This window comes from Amblyomma americanum, chromosome 4, assembly GCF_052857255.1.
Source record: "Amblyomma americanum isolate KBUSLIRL-KWMA chromosome 4, ASM5285725v1, whole genome shotgun sequence".
Taxonomy (NCBI): domain Eukaryota; kingdom Metazoa; phylum Arthropoda; class Arachnida; order Ixodida; family Ixodidae; genus Amblyomma; species Amblyomma americanum.
The window spans coordinates 149,833,974-149,855,148 of NC_135500.1; the positions used below are offsets into that span (position 1 = coordinate 149,833,974).

Sequence of the window (21,175 nt, forward strand, 5' to 3'; positions counted from 1 at the left end):
CCTGAAAAGAAATGGGCACTTGATCTTGTGAAGGTAGCAGAAGAGACAGTGCTAGCGGATCGGCATGCTAAAGCACCATGCGGAGACTGTGGATCTCCAAGGCCTACCAGTTCGGGTGACTCCGTGTGGTGTGCCTTCAACAAATTTAGTTTTGATGAGAGCCACCAACCAGGTAATACAGCGAAGAATGAAGTCATTGAGTACTTGAAAAACCCACTTCTATCCCGGTCCGAAGACCCTTTGGCATGCTGGAGGACCAAAGGCAGCCACCTCTACCTATCCATAGCACCACTTGCACGCAGATGCCTCTCAATCCCAGCAACACAGACCACCAGTGAAAAGATGTTTTCAGCTGCAGGAAAGGTTGTGCAATGCCAGAGAGAGAACCTTCTCACTCAGCATGTAGAACAGCTCGTGTTCTTGCATGCGAACATTTAGATTGCAGCCTCGAAGTGCAGCACGTCTTTTTTTATTATTGTTCTCAGTGTTATTGCTGCAGTATCGTGCAGTTACCTCTGCGATTTCAACTACTAGCTGTATTTAAAACCGTCATATTATGCTCTTTTTTGTATTTTATCTTTAGTTATTAATTACAAATCAGGTGGTATTTTTATGTGTTATAACTTATTTATTACCAAGCAGGCAAACACTGCATCATTTTTCCTTTACTTGAGGTGCTCCTATAAAATTTTAAAGTTGGGTTTTATATAAAGCCTCAGTGCTATATGCAATGGCTTTGTGTATTAGGAGATTAAATGGTTTTGAAAATGCCTACTGTGTCATTCAGCCTCTCTTAATTGCTAGAAGTAGTACTCAAACTATTCGCTTCGAATTCACTTCAAACCAAAAAGCTACTATTCGCACATGCCTAGGATTGGGGAATTAAAAAGCTTCCTGTTATATCGAGGAATTCGCTATATGGAGGCTCATTACATCCAGTTTGACTGTATGCTCAAATAGACACCACAAAGATAGTTTACAGCACAGTTCACTTTATGAAAACCAGTTTACCAACACCAGCATGAAAAGAAGGGTGAAGCAAGCACACACCAGGACTTCGTAGTCAGGAACTGAGTGTGTCCCAAGGCCTGATCGGTCAAACTTGGTGCGATACGTTGCAGTCTGTGTGTCGACAGCATCGATAGACCCTTCAAAAAGACCATCTTGCGGCTTCCTTAAACGAGCTGAAGAAAAGAAGGGGAAAAAAATGAATATGAAAATGTGACTGCAAATGAGGCAAACCACTTTGCCAGCCTGTTTTTACTAAGTAAACCTCAGGAATGCATTGACAAAGCCCTAACAACAGATGTTCAGGCAACCTTATAGTTAAAAGCAGTGGATTAATCACTAAACATGCAAACATGGGACCTTTACAGCAATTATCACGAATACTAAGCGTACATGAATTCATTAAAACACAAGCCTGTCTGTAACTTTAAAAAGGCCCTGCAGTATGAATAAATTATTTTCATTTTTTGTTTGCATGATTTAACACATGATGCCACAAATATCGAGTATTAGTAGCAACTTTTTTTTAACATGTTTGTGGAAAAGAAACCAAATGTTCTCATGGTGTTATTTCTAAACTAAGTTTGTCTCAAAGGGAATTTACCACATTCATATACTGAAGTATTCTGCAGTTCTTATACGAGTTTCATACCGGGTGTTTCACCTAAAGTGTTCTACAATTGTTAAAAGTGGGCTTTTTGAGTTAGAAGGACGCTTTTTTCGGCATAGAATAGTCAGTGGTTTAACACTTCAGAATACAGCTAAGACGTGCTCACTAGAAGGCTGGTTAACTAATACTGACAAGTGAACTCTTTAATTATTACAGTTAGTCTCCTCATTTATTGAGAGGTGTGTAGCCCGCCGTAAGTAATCGCCATATCAGTTTTTAGAATTTCGAAAACGCAGTTGCCCTCAGTGCTGTGGCCCAAACAAATTTTGCGTACATCACGCGAAAATACATGTTCTTTCGAAAAGCTTGCAGGCACATCAACTCCTCTAGTGCACGTAATTCGTCAAAGTAGCCCAAATAAACTTCGCGACACATTTGATCCATCAACGGCAACGGCTAAGATAGCAGAAACCTCTTCATCGTCGTTTATGAATGCTTCACCCCTTTGCACTAATGCACTGCGGGGAAGTCGCCGCGGCAGTCGACTGTTGTAGCATTCTTGCTCTTGATACAAAAAAGACGAACTGCGCAACAAGAACACGGACGAAAGGGAGGCAGACACACACTAACACACTGCGTTAGTGTGTGTCTGCCTCCCTTTCGTTCGTGTTCTTGCTGCGCAGTTCGTCTTTTTTGCATTATGATCAACCAACTAGCCCGACAAGTCCTGTTGATTGCTCTTGATGCCTGGTTCTATAGACCCGGCCCGCTCATTCACAACCGCACCACTGATAATCTCAATGCTTTGCCCCTTGCTCTCGAGCACCATGAAGAAGCTGGTGCATTTCTACTTTTCATGCTGTGTTCCCTAAGAACGGCCAGCTCGTATGTTTTTTTTTTTTTTTAGTTTGAATGCTTCGTGGATTCGCACCTATGCACTACAGAGAAGCCACAAGGGCAGCTATTGCTGCTGCATTTCAGCTTTTCATGTCGCTTCCACCCACATTCGGTCCCCTTGTATGTCTGCACATGTGTAATTGTTCACTAAAATGTATTATACGACTGGAATTTGGCAAAATACTGAACGAAGTAGATGGGAAATCGTGTTATCCGGGAACATATTAAGCAGAAAAAAAGGCGTATTCTGAGGCACATTTTTATTGCCAGTGATTCTGAGTATACTAACTGGAAAATCGTATTTACCAGAAACGGACCAATGAGGTTTGTATATCCTGAGGGTTACGACCTCACAGCCTTATAGCCATTATTTCCCACCATTAACCCTTTCAGGCGTGATTTTTTATTTTGATCAAGAACAATTACTTTTCTGCCTAAACAATATTGCTACGCAACGGCCAGCTGAAGAATGAGGTGCGATGAACGATGGCAAAGAGATGTTTTTATTGGCTGCTGGCCTAGCGCAAGCGCGCGCGCCGTCCCACGCCACAGCCAGCTTCGTCTTCGTGAGACTACCCGGGGCCACCGAGCGATTGTCCTGACCAGAGATGCATGAAATGGTGACAGGCTTGAGAGGAATGTAGAACAGTAACGACAAAGTGGTGAAGAAATGGGCGAATGATTCCTGGTCCTTGAAGCTTCCGGACCACAGGTCTCCGGGAGCAGACAATCGAGGCCCTTGGACGCACCTAATGGCATGGGCAGGGGGGTCGTGTCCTCTCACGCAGGCAGTGTCTCAGGTCGGTGGGGTCACAGATTCTGATTGCGCCAGTGTCATCATGTCTTCTGTTTGGGGTGGGTGACAGGGCTGGGGTAAGCGGTGAGGTCGGTTCTGGTCTGACGGGTGAGGAACAACCGGGTGGTGCGGAGCAGGTACATTGAAAACTAAACATTTTGACAGATTTGCCTGTATGATTGGGTTTGAAAACTTATATTAGACTGCACATCTACACCAAAAAAAGTTTTTTGGTTGGAGATGTGCAGTTTATTATAGGGAGCAGGTAAACAGGGCCAATGACCCCGGCAGATGCAGGATGCTGAAACTCCGGGACGAGGATGGCCATGATACCCGCACTTCCACCAAATGTTACATGGAGGCCAACCGAAAAATGAGGTACAATGAACGATGGCAAAAAGATGATTTTAATGGCCACTGGCCTAGCGCGAGTGCTTCGTCCCGCGACATTGCCAGCTTCGTCTTTGTGACAATACAATTAGGCGCCAACAAAAAAATTTGTTAGTTTTGCAGCGTGAAAGACCAGCGGGTATGTTTCTACAAGGATGTGCAACATTCCGTACCTAGTGTCAGATTGCTTAGAAATAGTAAGCAGATTGCTTAGTAAGTAAGCACCTGAGAGATCTTGGAATCAGTTTGTGTCCTGAAGATGCACATTACGCTTGAAACCGAGTGAAAACAACTGATGTTAGCACTTGTGGCAAAATCTGGCTGCATTAAAATGGTGGACGACATGCTACCCAACAATTTATATATCAATATGTGGCATGAAAAACAGACTTATTTGTGACAAGAATGATGCTAAATTCGAGTGAAAGAAAAATCGCTGCTGGATGCAGCACACTCCCAGAAAAAGGTGAGAGTTTGCAGTGCGCATAATTGCATACAAAGAACCTTGAATGATTAATCGGGAAACTTTGAATATAGAGCAACTCGTGAGGCCAAAACCATGTGCAGTTGGCTTAACGTCCTGAAGTGACGCAGAGGCTATGAAGAATGCTGTAGTCTAAAGCTCAGGATTAATGCAGGCGACCTGGGGTTATTTAATGTGCGCTGAAATTGCACACAGCACAGGGGCATTTTTATATTTCATCACAAATATGTTCACCACAGCTGGGATTGAACTCGCGACCTTGGTATTGGCAGCTGAATGCCAGAGCCACTGAGCCACCAAGGCGGGTGTGCAATGCAACAAGTCTTGCATACCGGTGACTTTGGTGCCAATGACCAATGGCAGCGGAATGTCATCGGGCAGGCTGGCATAGTTCTCCATGGACACCGTTCTCCGCTGCTGCACCTGGCGGATGTTGTGCCGCCGCTCATGGAGGGCGCGGATCTCCTCTTCGAAGAAAGCTGGTGAGCATCTGTGTAGAAAGAGAAGAGCGTCACTGAATTTACACGAGGGAGGCACTCCCAAGCACTAGAGACAAGTCTCCTCCATGGCTTGGAAAGATTGAAGCTGTACATTTGGCAAGGCATTGCTTGGGATGCCTATTGCACATTACACTATCAAGAAACTAGACCATACCAATTTCGGAGCCTTCCGTGTTGCTTACGGGTACGCTGTGTGTCTGGCTTGTAGTCGGAGAACTGAAGTTTCATATTCGGTGCAGTTCTCTTTTTTTTCTTGCGAGGCAGCATTTTTTAAAATTGTTGCGAAGGTGCGGTACTGCGCTCATTGCCCGCCGCTCGATTTTGGAACCTTCCATGTTGCTTACAGCATGCTGTGTGATCTGGCTTGTAGCTAGACAATTGAAGTTTCGTTTTCGATGTCCCTCCGCAAAGCGGCATTTACTGAACATTCCGAAGACATGGTACCATCAAAGTTGCATGGCAGCCTCTGCATGCACGACGCACTTTAAAACGTTGCAAATCTCAGGACTCTGCTTTGTCTACGATTGATTTTGTCGAAGAACCGAGCAGCAGCGAGCCAGAAGATGCTGCTTTCCCGTCTTTATTCAGTTCTGACATCGGTGACGACTGAAAACAACCTGGAACACAGGCGGCCAGGCTACAGTGCGCAAATATAGGGTTTTCAGTTATTGTTTTGTTTTGCAACATAGAATTTAGATTTTTTCACGGACAGTGACCAACAGAATACCAAACATTTTACATTTTTAGATTTTTACAAGTTTTGTTCAATTTTTTCATAAAATCTTGTTTTTGGCAAATAAAAATTTCTGCTGCAATGCGGAATTCGTTATTCAAGCCTACATGCCTAAAATGCATTTTTATTTAGCTTTGTTTTTGTGTACTGCATAAAATTTCAAATGCAATAGCTTTGCAGAAAAAAAGAAACCACACACACATGCACACACACAACACATGCACAAAAAATATGGTAATTTTCTTCATGGTAGGGAAAGAGTTAAACAGCATAGAAAAAAAAAAAAGTTTAGTCATGTGAATGCTAAAATGACTTCAGCCCACATATTTGACATGAAACTGCAGCATGCATCTTTACAGAAAATTTACCATGGCATGTGCACATCGATCTCACTTTCATGACAGCACTTCACAAACTTGGTTAGACACTTCAAAAAATGCCCTGAAGGAATGTAAGGTAAATGCTTACAGAACAGTTGTTGGGCTGATACTCAAGTATGCTTCAATCTTTGTCCCCTCATTGCATATCTGATACTGAACAATTATAATTCACTAATTAAAAAAACCAAGCAAACCAAGTAAATTCATCTATAGTCATTACAACCATAGCTTTTCACCATTATCACATGCTCACACTTTATATTGACATATTGACACAGTGCATTCCGCATGTTCGCTTAGCGCTGACCTGAAGCACGCGCCGCCTCAAAAAGACGAAGTGGAAGTGACAGCGATCTGGAGCTGTGGTCAAGACGTTCGTCGAAGCCAGCCGCTGTCGCTTGTGATCAGTGATCTCCTGCATTAACGCGCGACATCTTGGTGGAGGTTTGCTGGGTAGCGCACCCCATGGCCAGGACCCCTTCAGGAAGCCGGGACTCCACCCCGCCTGAATCCTTGAAAGTAGAAGTTACGCCCACCCACCAAGGTACCTGGCGGCCGCAAGGACTGCAACCAGAGTTCAGGCCTCTGCAGTCTCGTCCGACCGTGAGGACACTGACCTCCGATTCAGAGCGACCATCAGTGTCCACACAAACCCCCGTCAGCATACCGGATGCCATCCCTTCGCCATCCGTCGTGCCACGCGAGCCATCCACCTTTCAAGGTTTTCTAGGCGAGGACCCAGTGGATTGGCTCGAGAAGTTCGAGCGCGCAGCCCAATACAAAAGGTGGGCTGACGACTCAAAGCTGCAGCACGTGTTTTTTTCACTGGAGAATGCAGCTCGTACTTGGTTTGAGAACCGAGAGGCCACAATAACAACGTGGGGTTCCTTCAAGACCCAGTTTTTGCAGGCTTTTACCACCGTCCTCCGGAAAGAACGTTCAGAGCTGCTCCTCCAGACACGCGTCCAACTACCAAACGAGAACGCCCTCGTTCATTCCGAGGGCATGGCGAAACTCTTCCGCCGGGCTGATCCCATCATGTCCGATCAGAAGAAGCTGCATTATCTTATGAAGGGCATCAAGGAGCAGATCTTCGCTGGGTTAGTTCGAAGCCCGCCCAGAACAGTCGCCGAATTTGTTTCCGAAGCCACTACAATGGAGAAGATGCTCGACATGCGATCCAGACAGTACATGTGTCCGCCGTCGCTGATGGCTACCAGCGGTGTCGATGCTTCTAGCCACGACGTCCTTCGGGAGACCATCCGGACCGTCGTACACGAAGAGCTTCAAAAGCTTTTTCCAGCCTCGCAGTTTTCTTCCATTTCGGACATTATTTGTGAAGAGGTCCAACAGGCGCTCAACGCCGCCAGACCCTCTTCAACCAAACACAACACTTCAGATTATGACATACGCCGCATCCATTCGCCGTCCACCGCCGCCTCCAAGTCACCCCGATACACCTGTCCACATTCGCCGCCAACCACTCCTACCTCACCCTTCTCAGGTCCCCCCTTGGAAGAGCGACGTCTGGCGTACTGCCGATCATCGCCCTTTGTGCTACCACTGCGGCGGGCCTGGTCACATCTACCGCAACTGTCGTTACCAACGTATGGGTCTGCAGGAATATGGTGCCGGTGTGCCCGACCGCAGCGTGGTCAATGGCCTCGAGAAATAAGCGATTATCTGGCCGCGGCACCCGAAGCACCACACTACTATGCCCGGTCGCCGTCTCCATGTCATTTCTCGTCTCCGCGACGTTCTTCCGCCGACATTCCGCGCGGATGGTCTCCTAGTCCCCATCGGGAAAACTAGAAGCGGCAACCTTTGGGGGGAAGGTTGCTCACCGGCGACATGTCCAAGATCCTCCACCGCTGCACAGACATGACCGACAGCTTCTACGACGCACCGACGATCACCATCCCGATAAAACGCCTCGCCGCATCAATTCTCTGCCGCAACGAAATCGCCTGGCGCCGCGCCGCAGCCGTGAGCGGACTATGCGACATTCCTGTACACCTACAGCTGCAACTGCTGATCTGAACATTTCAATCGACGGTACCGACGTCACTGCACTTGTGGACATCGGTGCCGACTACTCGGTAATCAGTGGACCTTTTGCCGCGACTCTGAAAAAGGTGACCACACCTTGGACGGGCCCACAGCTTCGTACTGCCGGGGGTCATTTGATCACCCCAGCTGGCAAGTGCACGTCACGAGTGACCATCGAAGAGGACACGTACCTGGCCACCTTCGCCGTACTCGACCAGTGTTTCCGAGATGTAATCCTCGGAATGAATTTTTTGACAGAAAATGGCGTGTTCATTGACTTTAAATCAAAGTCAGTGACGTTCTCCACTGAGAACGCAATCCACAGTGCTCCCGAACATCCCGCGGCTCTTTACATCCTTGATGACGTCACCATTCCACCCCATTCGAGCATTGTGGTATCTGTCGGCGCGAAGACGCTGCGGAAGTTTGAAGGTGTCGTCGAAAGCAAACAAATTATGCTTTTCGACAGCTGTCTTGGTGTCGCCAAAGGGGTTGTTTGCCTTGAAAAAGGAGAAACCGAAGTACTGCTTACGAATTTTGGAGGTGAGCACCAACATCTCAGCCTTGGGACCACTTTGGCCCCCATTCATGGTATCGTCGACATTCGATGAGCGCCCAGCCTTGACATGGTGTCACCAACAGAAGTTAACACCGGTGTTCCCGACTTCCAGTATGACATTCACCCCGCGCTTTCGCCGCAGCAGCGAGGCCGAGTAGAAAATCTCCTTCAGCGCTACGGCGATACCTTCTCGACTTCTTCCCGTGTCGGAAGAACACACTTGGCCAAGCATCAGATAATTACCGATGACGCCACGCACCCTCTCAGACGGTCACCTTACCATGCGTGTCTTCCACTGAATGCGCCACAATCAGGCGTCAAATTAAGGAGATGCTTCGAGAAGATGTCATTCAGCCCTCCCGTAGTCCCTAGGCAGCACCTGTCGTCCTCGTGAAGAAAAAAAAGATGGTACACTGCGGTTTTGCGTTGACTACCGTCGCCTAAACAAAGTAACTAAAACAGATGTTTATCCCCTTCCTCGAATCGACGATGCTCTCGATTGCCTCTGCTATGCAAAATATTTCTCATCCATGGACCTCAAATCAGGATATTGGCAAATCGAAGTAGATGAACGGGACCGAGAAAAAAACCGCATTTATTACTCCGGACAGGCTCTATGACTTTAGGGCAATGCCATTTGGTTTGTGCTCTGCACCCGCAACGTTCCAAAGGCTGATGGACACAGTTCTGGCAGACCTGAAGTGGCAGACATGCCTCGTCTATCTTGATGACGTTGAGTTCGCCACAACATTCGAGGAGCGCCTTCGGTGCCTTGAAGTTGTGCTGCAAGCCATAAAGTCTTCTGGGCTAACGTTAAAAAATGAGAAACGTCACTTTGCTTACACTGAGCTAAAGTTCTTGGGTCACGTCGTCAGTTACGAGGGAGTTCGGCCGGACCCAGACAAATCCAAAGCTATTGCCAATTTCCCTCCACCGCAGGACCAAAAGGCAATCTGCCACTTTCTAGGATTATGTGCTTACTACCGTCGCTTTGTGAAAGATTTCGCCCGAATCGCCAAGCCCCTGACGCGTTTGACGAGGACAGACATGCCTTTCACGTGGCACGCCCCTCAAGCACAAGCATTTGAAACTCTTCAACGCCACCTGCAAGCACCTCCTGTTCTGGCTCACTTCGACGAAAACGTGTATACGGAGCTTCATACTGACGCGAGCAACATAGGCCTGGGTGCCGTTCTGATTCAAATCCACAGCAGTCGAGAACGAGTCATCGCTTACGCCAGCCGCTTTTTGTCTCACGTTGAAGCTAACTACTCAGCAACTGAGAAGGAGTGTCTAGCGATAGTGTGGGCGACGTCGAAATTTCGACCCTACCTTTATGGAAAATGTTTTACTTTAGTCATGGACCATCATGCCTTGTGTTGGCTCGCGACCCTCAAAGATCCGTCAGCGGAAGTGACAGCAATCTGGAACTGTGGTCAAGACGTTCGTCAAAGCCCGCCACTGTCTCTTGCGATCAGTGATCTCCCGCATTCACACGTGACAATATCATTACAGACTTCAAAACATGCGTGCATGTGACTGCATCATCAAGCTGTACTAGATCGCTCCCACACCATTCGGCATTGTCTCCCTTATGCGCTCAACTCATCGGAAACACCCACTAAATATCGTTCCTTTCAGGCCATGTTCCAAATTCTTTTTTTCTTGGAACAAAGTGAATGGTTCACTACGCTCAGAGTCAATGGAAGGGCATGTAGAGCAACTAATTAACCATATGCCTTGTTCAACTCTTTATGACTTCGTTATTTTGTACCTGTGTTTTGTTAGTACTGAAACCTGTACCCATCCTTGCCATGCCTTATGTATGAAACAGCACAATTTTCCAATAAATAAATCAAAATCAAGTGAGCAGATGCTGCTTTGCACTGCATCAAAACCCGTTGCATGCCACATATTAAGCAAAAATTTTAAGAGTGTTAGCTCTTACTCATCACGTTTCGAGATTTCGTGGGGTCTGCTACCACCCTGAGATCACAGCACCATCTGTGGCAGCAACTAGAGAACAGCATATTTCGATGGATGGATGGATACGGCTGAACCCTTTAAATCGGGCGGTGGCTCAAGCCACCTAGCCATGACTTATGAAATTTTACTGTTCTCTTGATTTTCGCCACCAATCAGATAACCTTCGCTTGGTTATTTCTACCCGCTTAAAATCTACTTTCCCTTCACTGTCACATGGAGATTTGTAGCGCCATCTACAATAGCATTGTAGAAACAACCTCCTGCCACGTGCCAATGATGATGTCTCGGTGAATATGGTGGATAGGGGTGGAACTATGTGAGAATGACGTCAGGGGACGAAATGACGGCATAGTTTCGGTTCCTTGAATCCAAGATGGCAGCCATTAGAATTGGTTGTGCCCTGCCATCCCTTTCCCCCCTCGCCCCCCAAAAATATCCTACAATGGCGGGAAAACTGCCCAGTTGCGGGACCGCTACATGTGTACAGTTGAACCTCTATGTAACGAACCTCGATGTAACGAATTCCTGGATTTTACGAAATTTTTCAATTCGCCAACACATCTCCCATTGAAGCCCATGTATAGGCGACCTCCATGTAACAAACTCGTGGCGGCAGTTGACCTTGATGTAACGAATTCGCGGCGCTGATCATCGAGTTGTATCTTGTAATGTTTTGCCCGAAATTTGACCGAGCAGTGCGCAACTTTAATGAATATTGTTTAAGTAAGTTTTTATATTAAAAGGTAAAGTAGACCGCAAGCAGAACGCTTGCAATCGCAGCAAACAAGCAGACCTCGGTGATGATGATGATGTTGAGCGCCGCTACCGCCACTCCGTGGCAAGCGTAGCAACTTTGGAGCTTTCATTTTGTAGCTTGACACTAGGTGGCACTACTATGACAAATTCTTCGTGGTGTTGCAGTGCATTTATGGTAAGCCTTCTTCGTCAGCGTGTTGACGTGCGTGTGCTGGTGTGTGTTTACGGCGTCGGTACGTTACGATGAGTTCCACTGTGAGGAAGCGCAAAGTTTTGTCGCTTGAAGATAAGCTCTCAATTTTGAATGCGGTTACCGCCGGCAAAAAAACAAGGATCTCGCTGCCCGCTTCAATATACCAGTCAGCTCCCTGTCAACCATTCTTGCGGCAGAACAAAGCATCCGCAGTGCGATGGAGTCGGGCACAAGTGCCCAGAAGAAAAGACTGAAGACGTCGACGTATGCTGATGTGGACAACGCCGTGTTTGCATGGTTTTTGGACAGACGAGCACAAAACATGCCTATAAGTGGTGTGATTTTGCAGCAGAAAGCCATAGATTTTGCTTGCATCCTGGACCACGACGACTTCAAAGCGAGTAACGGCTGGCTACAAGGATTTAAAAGCCGGCACGGTGTCGTCAGAAAAGTGGTATCTGGCGAGTCTGCCTCCGCAGACGGCGATGCTGCTGCCTCGTGGGTGGCCGAGAAGCTTCCCGGCATTTTTAGCCGCTATGAAGCTGTCGACATTTATAATGCTGATGAGACGGCCCTGTTTTATCAAATGTTGCCGAGCCGCACGTTGTCACTAAAAGGAGAAGACTGCCGTGGTGGAAAGCAAAGTAAACTCCGCGTGACGGCTTTGCTTTGCGCCAACACTGATGGCAGCGACAAGCGAATCCCATTGGTTATTGGCCGCAATGCCCGGCCCAAATGTTTTAAAGGAACAAGGCGGATGGCAGTAAAATATGTGGCAAACTCCAAAGCTTGGATGTCGCGGGCAATTTTTTCCGACTGGCTGAAGGAGCTCAACCAAGATGTCAAGCGACAAGGTCGCAGCATTTGTTTGCTGCTTGACAACTGCTCCGCGCACCATGTGGAAGGCCTACAGTTTTCGAACGTCGAGCTGCAGTATTTGCCACCTAACTGCACTTCTCTGGTACAACCCTTAGACAAATGAGTTATTAACAGCTTTAAATGCTGTTATCGCCGTCGATTGATACAAAAGATGCTCCTGGAATCCGCCTTGAACGGCCGATGAAAGTGGATATCTACCAAGCAATCGAAATGCTTTGCATCGTGGCAAGAGGTTGGATCACAAGTGATCGCCAACTGCTTCGCCAAGGCTCAGGTAAATAAGGCCATTCAAGCTACAGTCACTGAAGACGAACCTTCAAGCCCACCCGAGGTCGCAGAAGCGTGGGATGAACTACGCATGAACGGTGGGGTGCCCGACGGTGTCGAGCTGTGCAACTTTTTGTTCGTGGACAACGGCGCCGTGGCTACGGAAGAGATGACTGATGCAGCACTTGTGGAAACCGTTGAAGATAGCCTTGAAGGTGACAATTCGTCAGAGCCTGATACGTTTTGTGCTGTGCCCACTGCGAGGGAACTGATGGACGCGGTGGACGTACTGCGCCGTTTCGTCGGCTCGCAGGACGATGAAGCAGCCCTGGATGCCTTAGTTTCCTTGGAGCGCTGAGTAGTGGCTTCGATCGGGCAAAAACAGCAAGCGAAAATTACGCAGTTTTTCTCTATTAAATAAATTCTTTGAATGACGAGTTCACTTGAACTGATATCTGTCGCATTTTTATTTCGTTTAGGCATGATCCTTACCAGTCTTAACACAAAACTGCATGCAACGAAAACCTGGATATAACGAAAAATTGCGAACTTTTTTCAATTTCGTTATATCCAGGCTTGACTGTATACATTCGATCCGCTATATATACTCCGACAACAAGGGGCACCCGTCCGGGGATAGTTGTGTACCGAATTTGGTAGGCAAATAAAACCCTATTGGTTGTGGTATAGAAATAACACCACAATTAAATAATAGGTAAGCACTGTATACACGCAATTACTAATTGAAGCGTTACCATATCGCGCCGCAAGCCGAATTCTAGGCCCACCTTGACCTCCCGAACAAAGCAAGTTCCGTTTGGGACGTATCTTGAGGGGGGGTAACTCGACAACGGGCGCGTTCTTCTTTGCTTTCTTCGTCTAGTAAACCAAACAGCTAATGCTCGTTACTTCAATGTCTTCCAGACGGTGGCGGCCTTTTTTTTTCAAAACTTTACCAATGCCTTCTCACAACTCATGGCGTTAGTCAAGCCTGGATGTAATGAACCTGCACATAGCGAATCCCCAGATATCATGAAGTTTTTGAGCTTTGAGATGAACAGCCATGAGAGGAAAGTGTATGATCGCGGCGAGAAAATGCAGTTGACAATGCGCTATGCCCCAATGCCAAAAGTGCCGCTCTGTGGTAAGCACAGCTTTCTGCAGCTTTCGCTTTTGTATCAACTTTTGTGGCAGGATACCAAGTGCTAGTGGTGGTATAATAAGTGTTCAAAAGGAGTGAAAAATGAGTGTGGGGCTAAGAAGTTGTGGGACGAGTCAACTGTTGACGTACACCTGGAACATGAGCAGCAATCACATTTCCCAGGGCAACGATGATGAGGGGGTGCAAGCAGGAAGACGTGAGCACCTCCAAATAGCTGCACATTCTTTGTCAGCAGTGTTTCTTGAGCTGCCATGCCACTGCATGGGGCTCCTGTAATTATCGCTCAGCTTGTGCAGAGAGCTTGTGTTGCTAAATGGAGCTAGATAATGTTTCAAATGTTTACAGTGCATGATCGGCATAATGAAAAGTTTTGTATTCCACTTATCTTTAAACTTCATTTAACTTGGAATGTTTCTCTGCTGTTGCAACTTCGAATAACGGGGGTTTACTGTAAACGTTTACTACGCAAATTCACCAGCATTTATTTCCAATTTTAGTTTAGTTTTTGCATTACCGTTACAGGTCTTCACGCAAAAACTACATGTAATGAAAAATTGCCGATATTCCTCGATTTCACCACATCTGGGTTTAACTGTAATATTAGTATATGTCCTCCAATAACCAAATAATGCAAACCCCGAGCACTTAGCAATTCTCTGCTCCTGCTCAATACTGCAAAAATGGCGCTGATTTTTGTGTCGATTGCAGAAAAACTTGGCAAACTGCAGACAGACTTTGCGCATCCCAAGAATGACAGAGCTAAGCCAGGGGTTTTCAACGTTTTGTCTTGGCAAACCTCAATGGCTTAAAAAAAATTCTTCCTGCCTGACATAAATGCAGAAACATGGCCCTTCAGAAAAATTCCCAGATTGAAATAGAAACGACTGGCTACATAGTGAAACAACCTGTGCAAGCAATTATAGAATGATCAATTAAGAGAGAAACTAAGGGGATCATTAAGTCACATTAAGAATGGAATGCAATAGCATTAGATTTCATTCAATTATTGAATTTGATCCATTTTTAATTTGCTTCCTCTGGACAGTGGCTGTCATTGGTTCCTTTGAGGTCAAGTGACCTTTTAGTCATACCTCGTTTCGGGGTCCGTGCGATCTCATGGTGTCATATCTCTCTCGACCAATCAGCGAACTGCATGACGCTGGATGGTCCTGGGTTGCTCCTGAAGTGAACTCTATGCTACAGTCGAGCCACATATAACGGCCCCACTTAGGACGAACTTTTGCTTATAACGAACGAGACCTGCGCGACCGTCAAAATATACATTGTTCCAATGGCACAAAATCGCACTTACAACGAACATCATTAAGCCCTGCTGATAGGTTACAGCGAACAGACGGCGTAAACCCGGCGCCACGATGCAAGATAACCTGCCTCCGACCCCTTTGTGCGCCCGGCGTGCGGCATGTTTTCCAGAGACTCACCGTAGGCCAACTGCCCGCCCCGTTTCGCGCCGCTCTTGAGCAAGCTACCCTTCCCCACCGACGCGCCTTCCAACATCGCCCTACCGCCCCTCCTCGCAACTCTGCTCCCCTCTCCTTACTCTCTTGCAACTCCATGCATGGCCTCCGCAATAAACCGCGCCGCCGCCGGTGCCGATCGTGGAGGCCATGCTCCGTGAAGCAGGCCTTTGCACTGATGCTCACGGACGCCCCTCATTGGTCTCTCCGCTGGCGCTGCGCGTCTGTATCTTTAGCTTGATTGGCTTGATTGCCGCCTCTGCACGTTGCACGTCTACCCCATCGCATGCTTTTGTCACTCTTTGTTGCGGTGCAGACGTTTCGATGGCTTCGTTCGAATCTCGGGCCCTGGTTGTAATTCGGGATGGCGCACGGGAACACCATGCCCATTTCCATTGTGTTCGGCGGTAGAGATGATGAAAGCGGCCTGGGTGGAGGTGACGGCCACTGGCGAGCGGAACTGCTTCCACAAGGCCGGCTTCGTCGACACAGTGTCTGATGCCAAGCGTGATACTTCGGAAGACGACCAGCCCGGCGACGATATGTGGCAGCGTGTCGTCGACTCCGACATGGAGGGCCATGACATTGGCTGTAATGATTTTATTTCTGTCGATGACGACGCCGACACCGCGGAACCTTGCACGGACGAGGGCATCATTTCTGAAGTGCGGGACGAGAGTGACGCGGAAGAATCAGATGAGGATGAAACTTCGAAGCTAGCACCCATAAGCGCGCCTGCAGCAATGATATACATAGAGAGCCTCAGACAGCTTGTCTATGCAAAGGGCCTCGGCGATACCACACTTCTGCTTTAAATAAACTGGAAACCTCCCTCATCGGATCTGCGCTGCAGAAACAGACGTCCATCATGGACTTTTTAGCAAAGAAAAATTTTGTGTTTTGACAAGCAACCGTCTTTAGAGCAGTGGTCCACTTATTACGAACTTTGGGATATAACGAACGGACGCCGCATGACGCTCATGTTTGTTATAAGCGGGCTCGACTGTATTTAGATTGCTATTTAGAAACTAGGTAGCTCACAACCGGATGGGTAGGTTGTGATGACAAGGTAACGTGGCCTCTCTCGACCAATCAGGGTGGCTTATGACGACAGGTTGTAATGACGTCACAAGGTCACATGACTTCTCTCGACCAATCAAAGAATTTCGCGACATTGGACGGCAGATTTTGCTCCTGACATAAACTCTAACACTACCGCATTAATATAGCGGGTAAAGGAAAAGTTGGGGTTGAGGCATGTGTGAATTTAGGCCCTCGGGAAACCAAGGAAGCATTCCAAGAAACGTTCCATGGAAACGAGTTTGAGAACCAATGGGCTGAGCTACCTTGCTTGCCATGACAAGAAAGGTGCGTATACCAGAAAATGTATTACCGTAAAATTCCGAGCAAGCATTCCCACCCCCGCAAGTCGAAATTACTGGCAAAGTAGGGGGGGGCGCTATCCCGGAACAGTGCCGAAATTCAAGATGGCGGTGACATTTTCCCGCCAGAAAAAAAAAAAAAAAAGCGCAGTGCACATGGGCTTAAAATGTCCTGCCGTTCTTTCCTGCTCAAAAAACTCGGGCAGCGCATCATCCACGCATTCACTGAACACCAGCGCACCGTTACTCAACTTTCTTCTAAGTTTTGCTGTAGCAACTTCTCGAAATTCTTGTCCTATTCCCGTACCTGTTTCCAGTCGAACTTAAAGTGTCGAGACGTTTGGTGCACGCTCCTTCCGTTTTCCAAATGCCATTGTATGACCGCAAGTTTCTTTGCGCAGTGTGTACGAATGCATTGCTGGCTTAACAATGCCAAAACAAGACAAATGCCACGTGACAAACGGGCATGCAAATGGCTTGACAAGCAGGATTGGATTGGATTGGATTCTTGGACTGTATGGGGCAGGCCAATGTTGCCTGAGCGCGGTGCGTGATAAGGGCATGGAGAGGGATGGGAAGGGGGGGGGGGGGCAATTTCCTGGAACGGCGCGGAAATGTGAAATTAACAGTGAAGATAGGGAGGCCCTTGCATGGGTGGGGGCGCTTGTTCGAAATTTTATGGTATGTTCGCCAGTAGGAACTGCTTTAGCTAAGTTCCACTGTGATATAGGCCAGACTACCAGAAACGAATTTAAAAGCATGAATGTACGCGGCACATTGAACCGCTTGCACCGTAGGGATTGAGCGCGCCTGAAAGCAGCAAGCAACACAACGGGCAAAATGAGAAACTAAGTGTGCAGATAGGAACTGTCTTGAAAACATGGAATGAAAAATTCACTTCCATACACTCGTAACATAGCATTACTCCATTTCCTTTCTTTCAGCCTCCAGCTTACAAATGCTCACAGTCATCCAATTCCCACCTCGGATTAGTTTTGTTTGGCAGCTCTAGAAGCTACTAAATTTATCCAGCTTGATGCCTTCATCATTTTACATGTTGCTAAATGAGTTCACAGCTTTTAGTGCATAATCAAAAAGTGCGTGAATATAAGTGTGAATGTTGCAGAACTGCAGTAGTGAGAATCTTAACAGACCGAACAGGTACAGTGCTTGACTTAAGCAGCAAGATAGCAAGAACATGAAGGAAGAACAGTGATAACACGACACAGAAGCAAGGCAATGTGTGCCAAAAAACTGAACTGCATTTGTATTTATTGATACTGCAATCACATTTCTGACATCAGATGGGACCCTGAAATGTGATTTCTTTCTTGTGAGTTAGTCTCGAAAACATGCGAGAGAAACACACATTTACAGTAGAACCTCGTTGATATGTTTTTTTTTAATTGCGGGGGAAAACGTATGATCCAAACCGCCTGATTTTGAAAAATATAACTGTTGAATGAGATAAAGAAACATTTATTGACAATTTCACTTTATAAGAATGTCGATTGGCATTTCTTGGCACAAGAGCTGAACAGATCCCATTCCAGTGCTCGCTCAATTCAGTCAGCGTTCGCGATGTCTTTAGCGCGGAAGGAAATTCGTAGCGCATCCGGTCCGTCGACAGCAGTGAGGAAAGTAACCAACATCTCTTCCTTGTCATTTTTCGAACGCTTCGCCCCGTCGCAACCCAGTATTGTGGGAAAGCCACCGCGGCGGCTGATTGTCGCAGTGTGCTTTTAAAGCCGCGTTTCCCAGAACCGGCCCGTTCGGATATTAGCGCATCGCTGTAGTTCGTATAAGCTTCGCCTCCTTTCCCTTATACACCACGAAGAAACCTAAGCGTTTTTCCTCTTCATATCGCGTCTCCGCAGAAACGGTCGTCACGAATGCTAGCGCGGCGTTTTTACTTTTGCTGTTCTTGGCGACAATAGTGGTGCTTCGCCTGGTTGCATCGAGGCACTGCAGAGAAGCCACCACGGCGGGTGACTGCCGCAAAAATGTCGCGTGCCCTCTCGTTCGGCCGATTTGTATGTTTGCACATGTGCGGTTGGTCAATAAATGTATTATACAACCACCGTTTGTCGAAAGTTTAAACGTAGTAGCCGGGAAATCATGTTCTTCGGGAATGTATTAACCCATAAAAATATAGTGTAAGTCTATGGGACATTTTTATTGTCCGCGATTGTGAGCGTAAGAACCGGGAAATCGTATGAACCGGGAACGTATCAACGAGGTTTTACTGTACTGCCTAAATTGCTGCTAAAAGTGTGTGAAATTAATTATTGAATACTACTTTTTGCAACTGATGACTCGAAGTAGTGGACTAGCCACTATTTCTTGCATCAGGTGGTAGCTCCTTGACACTAGTTGGTGTTCCGTTAATCGGCATTGTATTTTAGTGCAGCACTGCAATCGTGAAGTAAAGAGCAGAAATGGGAGGAGTTAGCAATGAAGTGGAAGGAAATGCATGCCTCTCCTGTCCAGAACTTTACAATGCGGTTATCTGGACTGCTCTATAATAAACTACACCAGGAAACCAAGTTTTCCCACTGTCCTTACCTTCGAGGCTTGCCCATAATACGACGAATTTTGCACCACTGGACTCTTGTCAGCTTCCTCTTCTTGAGCAAGGGAAACGACTGCTTCAGGTAGCCACAGAACTCGTTGGCTCCCAGAAAGAGGGGCCTTGTCACAGGAGAAGGAGATAAAAAACAAAGAAAATCAGAAAGCATTCCTTCTCGTTTGTCATGCCCACTCAGAGCTGTATGTTTGTACTGATAAATAATGGAAGTAACAAACTTTCACTGTGCGACAGAAACTGGTTCCCAGCTATAAGAAATTTGACTACATCGAAATGTCAGCAAACAGGAAAAAAATCAAAAATAAATGAATACAGTAGATACACACTGCATAACACAAAATTAGTCTTAGTTTTACAACGTGATCTGTGGTGTTTGACTGCATAGGTATCAGCAATGGTTACAAGAGCTGAAACCATACAGCCTTTTGCACCCACAAAACGAAAACCTCATAAGGTTGATGTTCAAATGAAAGCTACGTGCCATAAAATGACATGCCAGGTTTTAATTCATACAAGATGGAGTAAACACTGCCAAAAATCTACTCAAGCCTATGAAGCTACATTAGACATTTTCCTTCCGTACAATGAATAGCAGTGAAACAAAATGCAAGCGAATACAGACTACCCCCCGGCCTTGTGTACTTTTTTATGCTGAATGGCAACAGGATTTGAACCAATAAAATTAATATGTTGACATTTCTTGAAAGTCACTTCTAAAGGGGACAGGTTTGGTTTGGTTTATGGGGCCTAATGTCCTAAAGCGACTCAGGCTATGAGGGATGCCGTAGTGAAGGTCTCCAGGAATTTCGACCACCTGGGGCTCTTTACTGTGCGATGACACCGCACAGTACACGGGCCTTTAGAATTTCACCTCCATCGAAATTCGACCGCAGCGGTCGGGACCGAACCCACGTCTTTCTAAAGGGGACAGGGTAATCCCAACCCTTTTCATGTATCTTGGGGCATGTTCCAGTACACTTGTCTCAGAAACTAACAAACTGCATCTATCTGTTTGTGTCATTTTGTTCAGTGATTTGTGTTCTGTCAGCTGACTTTTTTCAGTTGAATTAAAGCTACTCAAGACAAAAGCACTTTTTAAAAATGTTTCCCCCTCCTGTACTGAATAATTTAAGGTCTTTTTTTTTTGCTGCTCTTGCTTTCCTTTATAGAATAAAAAACAATTCATTAAATATCTCTGATTTTGGGTCTGTATATGTTCACGTGATCGCATAAAACACAGAATAAAAACTGGCTTTATCTTTGTATCCTTCAGAAGATAATGGTACCTTTGTAACAATATAGGTTGTTGTGAGATAACAGAGTTTAAAGAAAAGGTAACTTCATTGAAAAGTTTTCAGTGTGGAAACATTTCCTGGCCAGTTCAATCAACAGGCGCCAGCTAGACAGTTGTCATCCAACCTAGCTTAGTGCTCCACTGCCCGACATTCAGCTTCTCACACTTGTTTTGTGGTCTGCTGTAAGTGCTCAATCAGCAAAGTAAGCTTGATATTGGCCCTTTTCTCTCAACCAGTAGATAGTGCTACGTTCTCAGGTTGACCCACAAGCCTCTAGGAACCTTGGCTCTTCCTATGCTGCCACCGGTGAGTGCTAGGAGAGCATCCAATGTCGACATCCTTGATGCCCGCAGCTATAATAAGGCACTTTTTGAAGCACGCTCCCAAATGACGGTAATGGAGGACTTAGGGGGTAACATGTACGGCAAGAGCTCCAAGGTTGTTTGTTGCCAGACAAGTTCTCACTTCAGCTAGAGAAACTTTCAGTTTCAGTCATGGAATTATTCTGCAAAAGGCCGGGAAGATATTTGCATCCACAAAAAGGGGGCGTGGTCTGGTCGATAGCTGCTACCTTTTCAAAACAACCATTTAGGAGGAGATATATTATGCAGAAAGCAATGTGATACTGGAAGAGACACAGAAAATAATGTAGCATAAAAATTGCAACAAAAGAAATTTTTTTGTTTGATTGTTCCGCTTATCCTGTCCTTATTAAACGCACTCGAAACTAACCGATAGCAACTAATTTATCACACGTGGGTGTTATAGCAGATTCAGATTGTAG

At 46.4% G+C, this 21,175-nt stretch overlaps 1 protein-coding gene across 3 annotated transcripts in view; it reads right to left on the reverse strand.

The window, feature by feature from the left end:
* Positions 1–21,175, reverse strand: part of LOC144128527 (protein lin-9 homolog) — a 68,576-nt gene that overhangs the window by 25,535 nt on the left and 21,866 nt on the right. For all 3 annotated transcript variants that reach the window (XM_077661973.1, XM_077661972.1, XM_077661974.1), the window contains exons 7-9: positions 19,075–19,200; positions 4,518–4,675; positions 1,051–1,184 (exon numbers count right to left, since the gene is read on the reverse strand). In XM_077661973.1, coding sequence (XP_077518099.1) covers positions 1,051–1,184; positions 4,518–4,675; positions 19,075–19,200 — 418 coding nt within the window. The remainder of the gene's footprint in view (positions 1–1,050; positions 1,185–4,517; positions 4,676–19,074; positions 19,201–21,175) is intronic.